Here is an 11,027-nt window from a genome sequence, read left to right as displayed (position 1 = left end):
AAAAAAACACACAAAATGGGCCGGCCCGTGGCTCACTCGGGAGAGTGTGGTGCTGATAACACCAAGGCCCCGGGTTCGGATCCCATATAGGGATGGCCGGTTCGCTCACTGGGAGAGCGTGGTGCTGACAACACCAAGTCAAGGGTTGAGATCGCCTTACCGGTCATCTTTTAAAAAAGCAAAACAAAACAAAACAAAAAAACCAGAGAGACAGACAGATGGGATGGGAGACTAAGAGGACAAGAGACAGGTAGATAAAACCAGAGAGACAGGGAGAGAGGAAAGAGCAGAAAGAGGGGCAGGAGAAGACAGAGGCAGATGGGAATGAAGACTAAAGGAACAAGAGATGGGAAAGTCAGAAACAGAATGAGAAAGAGGCACATAAAGAATGACACAGAATGGGCCGGCCCGTGGCTCACTCGGGAGAGTGTGGTGCTGATAACACCAAGGCCCCGGGTTCGGATCCCATATAGGGATGGCCGGTTAGCTCACTGGCTGAGCGTGGTGCTGACAACACCAAGTCAAGGGTTAAGATCCCGTTACTGGTCATCTTAAAAAAAAGAAAACCAGAGATACTGAGATTGGGCAAGACGGGCTGACTGAAATCCAAAGGGAGAGTGGGGGGGGCATGTGTAACATGGATGGCTGGCCCCCAATCCCTGATTACTGGTCATCTTAAAAAAAAGAAAACCAGAGATACTGAGATTGGGCAAGACGGGCTGACTTAAATCCAAAGGGAGAGTGGGGGGGGCATGTGTAACATGGATGGCTGGCCCCCAATCCCTGAGGGACGCCCTGACACCTGCCTCCCTCCCCACCCTAGCTCCTCCAACTGACCTGAGGGGGCAGGTGTGTGGGAAGGGACACATCTGCCAGCACATCATGCAAATGAGCTCATGAATATGCAGCAGGCCCATTGTCTTGCCCTGCCCCCACCCCCATCTGCTTGGCCAGACCCTTCAAGGCTGGGGACAGCTCTGTCCCTTAGGGGGAAGGAAGGCCTTCCACCACTGTCACTGCCCCTAGGGCGGCCTTTCCCCCTCATTCAGGGCCCAGGTGGGAGGGAGAAGGAGGGACGTAGGTCTGAGACTTGGGCCGGGGCTCACCAGGGTAGAAGTCTTTGGACTTGGAGAGCTTGATGGTGGCTCCCGTCTCCTTCTGCAGTTGCACGATGGTCTGCCCGCCCTTGCCAATGATGGAGCCTGCTGCGTAGCTGGGGATCAGCACCTTCAGGAAGTATTCGCCTTCCTCTGCAGGGGCACATAGGGTGGAGGAGAATCAGTAGGGGAGGGGTCTTCACCTTTGGAAGGCACCTCCAGGGAGGTGCCCAGGACGGGGTGGGCAGAGAAGACAACAGGGACTGCAGTAACACATAGGAGCAATGACAATGAAAATAGCAGTAAGGAAAATAATACAAATAGTGATCTTCATTCACCTGCTCTCTCCTTCCCTCCCTCCTTCCTTCCTTCCTTCCAACAAATAGTGAGCACCTGCAATGTGCCTGAGGTCTAAGGAAACGACCACGAAGAAAACAGACAAAGCTCCCTGATCTTGTGGGTGAATGAGGCAAATAAGGCCCAAAGAGTTTTAGTGATTCAGCCAAGAGCTCATACAGCTACATTCTTCTAGAGGGAGGAGACAGACAATATATTTTATTTCAGATGGTGGTAAGTACTGTAGTAAGAAAACAAAAAGAGGCAGGAAAGGGGGATAGAGTAGGGTAGACGGCTGCAATGTCAGATAAGGAGGCCAGGAAAGCCCTTCCCAAGAATGTGACATTCTTCATTCATCACACACGTCTACAGCACCTAATATACACTAGACTGTGTTCCAAGTACATGACAAATACCAGTCCTTTCAATTTTCACACTGGTCCTGAGGGAGGCACTTAGAAAAAATCCGTTCTACAGATGAGGAAACAAAGGTGAAGAGATTGCCCAAGTTCACATAGCTAGCAGGTGGCAGAACTGAGATTTGAACCCAACCTGGCTCCACAGTCCATGTTCTGAGCCATTATGATGACCAAGCTATGGAGGAAGGAATGAAATCCTGTGGCCATGTGGAGCAGGTGCAAAGGCCCTGGGGTGGGGTTGTGCCTAGGTTGCTCGAGGAAGAGTGAGGAGGCCACTGCATCAGGGGCTGAGTGAGACGGGAAGAGTGGAAGGAGATGATGGGGCAGAAAGGGGTGCTGGCGGTGGGGTGTTAAGGCATGTGGGCCACTGTGAGGTCTTCGGCTTTTGCTCCAAGTGAGACGGGAGCCACCAAAGGGATGTGATCGGACTTGGGTTTTTTTTTCTTTTTTTAAAGATGACCGGTAAGGGGATCTTAACCCTTGACTTGGTGTTGTCAGCACCACGCTCACCCAGTGAGCGAACCGGCCATCCCTATGTGGGATCCGAACCCGGGGCCTTGGTGTTATCAGCACCGCACTCTCCCGAGTGAGCCACGGGCTGGCCCCGGACTTGGGTTTTAAGAACATTCCTTTGATGCCTGTGAGGGGAGCAGGCTGTGAAAAGCAATGGTGGAAGAGGTGGGGGCCCAGTGAGGAGGTGACTGCAATGATCCCAGCAGGTGGTGACAGCGGCCTGACTGGTGGAAGCAGTGAGAGGGGGGCAGAGGAGGGCTGGACACTGAAGATGTTCTGAACACTCACTTTTGACCAGGTGCTGTGTTGAGTGCTTCGCAAGCTCGATCTTGTCCATTCCTCACAACCTCCTGGTGAGGAGGGTAGAATGAGCTCCATTTTTACACAAGAGGAAACTGAGGCACAGAGGGGCACAGAGAATTAAAGGCACTAGTCCAAGGTCACCAGCCCAAGGGCACCAAGATAGTTGCTGGGTGGAGATTCAAATCCAATTCTGATTCAGTCTTGGCCCACCCTTGCTTTACATGCTCCACTGCTGGTGGCTAAAGACCAACACGTTCAAGGACAGCCCCAAAGACCTAGAGGTGGTGCCAGTGGTGGTTTGTGGGGTTCTGGCCATTCTTTGTTAATGACCAATTTTCATGGCCATGCATAAAGCATTTTGTTAATGCAGCCTGAAGGCAAGTCCCTAACCTCTCCTGCCTTCTAACCAAACTATTTCCCCTAAGTGCTCCCAGGGCAGAAACTCTGGAGCCTTCTAAGTATAAGACCCTATGTGGTTGGGTCCTGCCCACCTTTCCAGCTTCACTTCCTCATCTTTCTCTATGGACATCAGACTCATTGTCCTTTCTGTGCCTCAAAGGTTCGCTGCTCTTTCCCACCTCAGGGCCTTTGCACATTCTCTCTGCCTGTCGGGCACTTCTTTCCCCTAGGGAATTCCTCTTGTCTTCTAGGTCTCCACTCAAATATTGCTTCTTCTTGGAAGTGTTTCTTAAATCCTGAGGATGGGATGGATCCCCTTGTGTCATGCTGTAAGAGCAATGTATCACAGAGGTCCCTCACGGGCCATGTTAATAGAGCTTACCCCTGTGTCCCAGGGACTTCAACAGTGTACAAGCACTTAGGTATGCAATAAACACTGGGAAAAGGGAGGAGTCAGGCCATTCCACTTCCAAATCTTAAAGACTTAAACCATCCCCCAGTGTTTTTTCAACTTTTTCTTTTAAGCGAAGTGAGTCTATTTTCAATGTCTCACATGAAATCCCAGCATCCAGAGCAGATAAAAGAGAAACTGCTCTAGTAAAAGTGGAGGCAGGTTGGGGCTGGGAGTCCTGCCCATCTCTGCCTGGTCTCTTAAGATGAAAGGTTCTGGATTCCCTGATGTGTTTAAGATGGGGTTGTAGGGAAGAGGGGCTGGATGTGGCACTTGCAGTTATGGGGGTGGGGGTCCAGAATTAAGGAGTTTCCTTGAGCCTAAAGCAATCCTCTTAAACTTGCCTAATCAGACCATCAAGCCTATTAGGCAATTAACCCCTCAGGGTACCTTTCCATCACTCATCCTGACCCCTCCTAAGTTCACTTTCTTCCCTGGGATCACGGAGGTGTTGCCTACCCCACCTCCACCCCTAAACCTGTCACAGAATTTTTTTTTTTTTTTTTAAAAATCTCCGGAAGGCTCAGAAAGATGGGGAGGGAATTCTCACTAATCCTTAGGACTCCATCCTCCTTCTCCTTCTTCACATTCCCTCCCCGTCTTCTCTCCAGCCAGGGCTTCTCCCCCGGCTCCCCTCTTGAGGGTGGGAGGTGTTCATCTTCTATGAAGGAAACTGGGGATGGTTCCCTCCCCACTTGCTTCTCCCTGTCTGTTGCATTTCTTCAAGCTTTGTCTGAGAACTTCCAAATGAAATGGCAGAAACAACCCTAGACTAAGTGTGAATTTTGTCAATGACAGGCTGTGTGGACGTGGGCAAGTCCCCTCACCTCTTTGGGCCTGTTTCCTCATCTATAACATGGGGATCACGATAGCACTACCTCACAGTGTTATTGTGAGACGGTAAATGGCAAAATGGAAAGTCCTTAGGATTTGTCTGAGAACTTCCAAATGAAATGGCAGAAACAACCCTAGACTAAGTGTGAATTTTGTCAGTGACAGGCTGTGTGGCCTTGGGCAAGTCCCCTCACCTCTTTGGGCCTGTTTCCTCATCTATAACATGGGGATCACGATAGCACTACCTCACAGGGTTATTGTGAGACGGTAAATGGCAAAATGGAAAGTCCTTAGGAAGGTCTCAGGCACTCAGAGCACTTGAGAAATGTTAGATATCGTTATTAGTGTTACCTACACGATGAACACAGTCAAGTTCTTGTCACAGTGTCTGGCACGTGGTAAGTGCTCCAGAATGAACACTAAGGGGAAAGGAGGGGATGCCCCACTTCCTGCATACTCTGTCCCCCCAGGGGGCTGCCCCAAGCCTTCCCTGCTTCTTGGAGGAGAAATTTCCTCTCACTGATACAAATGAGGACCTGTGCCCATTCTCCCGCCTCAGCATCTCTAACTCCTTTCTTTCTCATACCACCTTCTTGAATTTTTCCCATCGTATGTCCCTCTGTATTACTATTTCCTTCCTTTTCTCTCACTCTTCCCTCCCCTCCTTCAACAAATCCTTCCTGGTCACCCACTATGTGCCAGTCCTCGTGTTAGGTGCTGGGGATACAGCAGGGAACCAGACCGATAAGGTCCATTTCCTCTAAATTGCTTTTAAAATTTAAGTGCATATGTTTAAAGAGGAAATTTAAAAATCATTGCTCATAATTGGAGTTTGAAAAGCTGGTTATGTTCCCTCCCATCCACCCCAAAGTACATTAATATAAATATATGATGGTTGAAAAGAAAAAAAAAAGTTTGTCTATCAACCACCTTAACCACCTCGCGAGTGCTTGGTGGTCTCTGTACCAGACTATTGAAAATCTGGCTTCTGGGGACCCCCTCCTCAGGCCGAGATCTCCTGTCTGTAGAAACGCAGAACATTAAGTTTGAGGAGTCCTCATGGTAGACATCAATCAGTCTGTTCTGGGTCCTTCCAGAATCTTCTGCACATCCTTCCTGATTGGGGGCATTTCCCACCGTGTGCCCATCTTCCCCAGGAAGAAGCCAGGTCTCTATTTCCCAGCCTTCCTTGCAGCAAGGGCGATACATGCCCTCAGCTGAAATCAGAGCCCTCAGATTTCACGCATTCCCACCCTGTTTGAACAACCAAGGCTCTGCCTATGAGAAAGTTCTTCCTTCTACTGAAGAAGAATCTAAATGCCAGAACTCTGCACCCACCCACTCCCACCTCCCTGTTAGCTCTTCCTTTGGGGTGCAGGAAGCTCCCTCTACCCGATTACAGGACATAAAGAAGTGAAGAAGACAACTTCTGCTCTCCTGATTAACCTGTTTCTCTCTTGCTGCAATTTCAAGCATTTCCACCCTGGGGAGGGCTGTATTTCCCCTTCTAGTCACGGAGTCTCTGGCCTCCCCTTCCCTTTTTTGCCCACCTCCCTCAGGGATGCTCCTGGAGGCTTTAAAAAAAATCAACCAATGCTTCCCTCACTCCATAAATAATGTCTGCCTAGCCAAGAGATTTGGGGTGTTGTAGTAAGAGGGGCACATCTTATAGTCAGAGAGTTGACCCTGTAAGGTGGCTTTGATCTTTGTGGGTCATTAATGACAAAAGTAGAGCTGAAGGGATGTAGGATGTAGAGGTGCTAGTTTTGGTGGCAGTTTGTCTGAAGGGAACCAAAGTTGGAGTGTTGTCCTCAGATACCTGTTCTTGTTTGAGGGTTGGGGATGGGCGAGTAGATATGCTGTATGCAGGTTTGAGGAGGCTGGGCTGTGATATTGGTACTGTCATTGGAAGTGTGTGGGGTGCTGTTGGTGGAAGACAAGACAGGGTGTGATGTGGGAATGGGACTGCTGAGGTGGGGTGGGGTGTCAGGCGTACCATGTCTTTCTGTGAATGATGGTGTTGCCTGTTTGTGTGAAAAATGCAATACAACTGGGGTGTGCTTCTGTAGGGATAAGATGTCTGCACGTATAACGCTGTGGTTGATGTGACTGTGTCTGAGTGAGAGAAAGGTGGCTGGAGTACGATTTCCTTGGGGTGAATCACCATTGGATGGCAAAAAAAAAAAAAATGACATTCTCAGTGGCGCTGATAATAATGGTAGCTATTGTTTATTGAGCACTTAGCATCTGCCATGCATTATGCTATGTGCTTTACATATGCGATTTCATTTAATGCACACAACAACCCAAAGAGGTAGATCTTATTGTCCCCATTTTATAGATAAGGAGACTGAGGCTCAGAGCAGTAAAATAACTTGCCTGAGGATTCCACACCAAGCACCTGACAGTAACGAGACCTGAACACTGACAGGTCTCATTCTCGGGCTCTTAACCCTGGTGACACTGCCTTGTATCAAAGAGCAAGGGATGTTAGGAGCAAGACCTGACTAAAATATGTTTGGGTTAAGATAAGTGTGCACATGTATGTATATGGCATTTTTTTGTTTTGTTTTGTTTTTGCTTTTTCTAAACTTTTGAGGGTGACCAAGGTGGGAACACAGTCAGGAATATGGGGGCCACTATAGTTGCAGCTGTTGCAGCTTAAGAGTTATGATCTGTACTCAAGGGGAACACACTTTGTTATTGTCCCACAAGACTGGAGTCATTTATTTCTCTGATGAGTCCCTGATTGGGGTTTCCATCCAAACTCTTCACCCAAGTCCTCCTGCCCTGAGTCCCTTGTCTTCCTCCCAGTGGTGTCTGCCAACCAGTCATAGTGCCCAGAAGCCAGTTTGAACAGCCACCATCTCCTCCATTTCTCCCATCTGCCCTGCAGGAGGGCAGGCTGGCAATGAGGGCAAGAGCCTGATCTGTCCAGTCTGCAACTACATGCTGTGGCACTCTGGAGAAGTCCCTCACCCCTTTAAGCCTCAGTTTCCTCACCTGAAAATGGGTTCACTATAGTGTCTACCCACAAAATGGAGCCAGCCTCCTGAGTTCAAATCATGACTGCACCTCTTATTAGCTGACTGATCTTGGGCAAGTTACTTAACCTCTCTGTGCCTTCATTTTTCATTTGTAAGACGGGTAACATAACATAATTGTTGAAGGATTGAATGATTGATAGATGTCAAGGACTTTCCATAATGCTTCCTGGCACATTGTAGCACCATAAATGTTAGCCATTATTATAATTTATTATTATTATACCACAGAGTGTTGGGAGATTTATATGAAATTGCATGTAAGACATTAAGGAATAATATTGGTACCTATTATTACTATTATCACTGTGGTTATTGTTATTCCCCCATTTGGCAGAGGGGAACACTGAGGCTTAGAAAAGGGGAGGAGTTGACTCAACATCCCACAGCCAAGAAGGTATATTATTGAAAGGAGTCCTCGGGGGCCGGCCCGTGGCTCACTCAGGAGAGTGCGGTGCTGATAACACCAAGGCCACGGGTTCGGATCCCATATAGGGATGGCCGGTTTGCTCACAGAGTGAGCGTGGTGCTGACAACACCAAGTCAAGGGTTAAGATCCCCTTACTGGTCATCTTTAAAAAAAAAAAAAAAAAAAAGAAAGGAGTCCTCAATTTTGAGATCAGAGTCCTGGGCCCTTGCCCAGCTCTGCCCTTGAGTGTTTCTATCAATGGAGGACTGTCTCTTTTCATCTCATCCAGCCTCAGTTTCCTCATGGGTAAATGGGAGAGAAGGTGGGAGAAAGTCCAGAGGAGGTGGTCCCTAAATGCTTGTCCTAATTTCTCCACTACTGAGGGAGGCAGGATAGCACAGTGGTTAAGTGTACGAGCTCTGGAACCAGGCAGCCAAGGGTTGGATAAATCTTAGCTCAACCCCTTAGGAGCTAAGTGACGCTGGGCAAGTAGTTTCATTTCACTGAATCTTAGTTTTCCTCATCTGTAAAAAGCAGCTCAAATCATCTCCCCTGAGGGTTGTTTTGAGGAATGAACCCATATCTCAGAGCCTGAGTCCTAGTAGATGCCAATTAGGTAGATATGACGGTCACTGGCAGCAGCAGCAGCAGCAGCATTATTATAACATTGTGCTGCTGAGAGATCAGATTTTGAGCATCTCAGCCCCTTTAAGAGAAGGGTGGGGAGGACTGAACAGCCAGCCTAGGCTCAGGGACCTCCTGGGTCCCCGACTCTCTCCAGGACTGGGAATGCAGTGGGGCAGGAAGGAGGGAAGGAAGTCGGCGGGGACATATTCATGTGTGTGCTGGGGGTGGTGGAGCAGGAAGAAGAACAGGAAACTCCCTCCCACTTCTCCCCCAACTTCCTTTTCCTCCAATTTCTGCTGGACACCCTCGCAGGCATCCAGGGGGTCCCTGGTTCCTGTCCCACCTGGATGGAGGTGGGGGGGCCTGGGATAAGAGGAAGAGACTCTGCTTGTATTCATCTGAGGGGAGAAGGTAGGAGGACTTCGCTCCATCCACTTCAGTGCCTGGTGCAGAGGGAAGGGTGCACTCTGACCGAGGCCATCCTCTCCCATCCGGAGGAAAAGGCCAGAGGAAGTGGAGATTTTGGCTAAGGTGACCACAGGGAGGGGCTTCTCTGCTCTAGGCTCTCCCTCCTTCTAGGGAGCTGGAGGGGGCTAGGCTCTGAGGACCCCAACAAACCAGACTTCTTTCCTGAGTTCCCCAATGGCACGGCATACACCTAGAGCTTGCAGCTTGGCTCTTCTCTGGTAGGCACACCTCCTCAGATCACACAGACAGTGAGGGCCCCTCTGGTCTCTCACACACACTCCTGTGCTGTCAAACATGCAGCCAACACACACACACACACACACACACACACACACACACACACACACACACACACACAAATGCCCTCCCTTGTCATACACACAGAATTATCCCATCTCTGGTGTCACACACAGCCATTTCACACACACACCTTCCCTTGTTACACATGTACACATACTTAGGTGTCATACATAGATCCTGGGTTGTCATACGCACGCATTCCCTATCACACGGGGACCCATCCTTCCCTTTCCTTGTTACACACCCTCATGGTTTCACCCACAAGCCCCAGCCTCTCTCTCCTCATACATCCACCTTTCCCTGTTGCACACACCCCCTCTGATGTCACTGTTGCACACCTCCGTGTGTCACACCCAGCCACAGCCTCTCTGGAGTCACACCCACACCCTTTCTTGTCACATCCCCTTACCAGCTTCTCCTGGTCCCACTCCGCCCCAGCCACGCCTGTGCCACACACACTGACCCACTTTCCCCAGATCCACACAGCCTCTCATGGCTCACACCCAGGGCCAGCCCATTCGGCCTTCCCCGCACACCCCTTTGCGTGTCACATACATCCTCTCAGTCATGTGTCACACTTTGCTACAGCCCCCTCTGGGGTGACAAGCATACACCTTCCCTTGTCACAATACCCTCTCAAGGGTCTCAAACATGGAGCCCAGCCCCTCTCCTCTAGCCCTGACTCTTATACACACACCCCGTCTATCCTGTCATATCCACGATCCCTAATGTCACACATCCAGGCTTTACGGGGCACACACACACACACACACACACACCTGTCCTAGACTCACATTCTCCCACCTAGCTTTACACACCCACCCTTTCGTCCATTTCACCCAACACACCCACCAGCCTGTCTCCACGCATGATCCCGCCCATGGCCCACACATGCCTCCCTCTGGGACAACCCTTGCTCAGGACATCCCCAGGGAGAGAGGCTGAGAAGCTTCGGGTCCAGAGGCCTCCTTTACGCCTTCCCCTCCCCCCGCCAGGACTCACAAGCCTGGGGAACACCCCTGCCCCGAAAGGGTCACATCAGACACCCCTCAAGGACACATAGACACCCGCCCAGAGGTACCCACGCCCCCCATCCTCTGCGCCCCCACCCCCCGCAAGGACACTTACCCCCCCCATAGCAGACAAAGCTCTCAGCCCCGAACCCCGGAGAGGGAAGGAGGGAAGGAGGGAGGGAGCTGGTTCTGGGGGGCTGACGGAGCCTGGAGAGCGGATGTGAGCAGGATGGGAGGGCAAAAGGGGTCTCCGCTAGGGCCCGGAGAGAACTGAGGGGTGGGGTCTCTCTCAAGATCACGGAGGCCGGGGACTGGCCGCGCCACTTGGGGGACGGGATTCCCCTTCTTTGCTTCTCTGGGCAGAGGGCCGAGCCCCCCAGACCCTGCTTGGGGCGGGGGGCCGGAGGAGCGGGGCCGGAGGTGGGAATCGGAGGCGGCCGTTAGTGGGGGCCCCGGGGGCAGCGGGCGCGGGAGACAGCGGCGACGGGGCTGGCGGCGGCTGCGGGCCCGAGCATCTTCTTCCCGGAGGCTCCCACAGCGGCCTGGCCCCTCCCACTCGCGCGAGGGCACGCCCATACCGACCAGGGCCACGCCCCTCGGCGCCCCCATTGGTTCACCCTTGAAGCCTGGACCGCATCCCTCTCGGTTGGCCACGCCCCTCTCAGCCGAGGAGAGAGAGACCGGACACCCCCAGGCTACAATGAGGACCCTGGGCTTCCTTCACACCTCCTCACTCCTCACGTTTAATGAACGTTTATTGAGCACTTATACTGTGTGCCAGGTCCGGTTCTAGTAAGCGCTTCACAGATATTAT

The 11,027-nt window shown here is 51.1% G+C and overlaps 1 protein-coding gene across 1 annotated transcript in view; it reads right to left on the bottom strand.

Moving 5' to 3' along the window:
* Positions 1-10,789, bottom strand: part of NOVA2 (neuro-oncological ventral antigen 2) — a 31,860-nt gene extending 21,071 nt beyond the window's left edge. The window contains exons 1-3 of the mRNA XM_008578606.1: positions 10,596-10,789; positions 10,329-10,420; positions 1,107-1,250 (exon numbers count right to left, since the gene is read on the bottom strand). Coding sequence (XP_008576828.1) covers positions 1,107-1,250; positions 10,329-10,420; positions 10,596-10,789 — 430 coding nt within the window. The remainder of the gene's footprint in view (positions 1-1,106; positions 1,251-10,328; positions 10,421-10,595) is intronic.
* Between the last annotated feature and the right edge of the window lie 238 nt (positions 10,790-11,027).

This window comes from Galeopterus variegatus, unplaced genomic scaffold (assembly GCF_000696425.1).
Source record: "Galeopterus variegatus unplaced genomic scaffold, G_variegatus-3.0.2 Scaffold1725, whole genome shotgun sequence".
Lineage (NCBI taxonomy): Eukaryota > Metazoa > Chordata > Mammalia > Dermoptera > Cynocephalidae > Galeopterus > Galeopterus variegatus.
The sequence above is the reverse complement of the archived record's forward strand: the minus strand, read 5'-3'. Positions and strand labels throughout refer to the sequence as shown.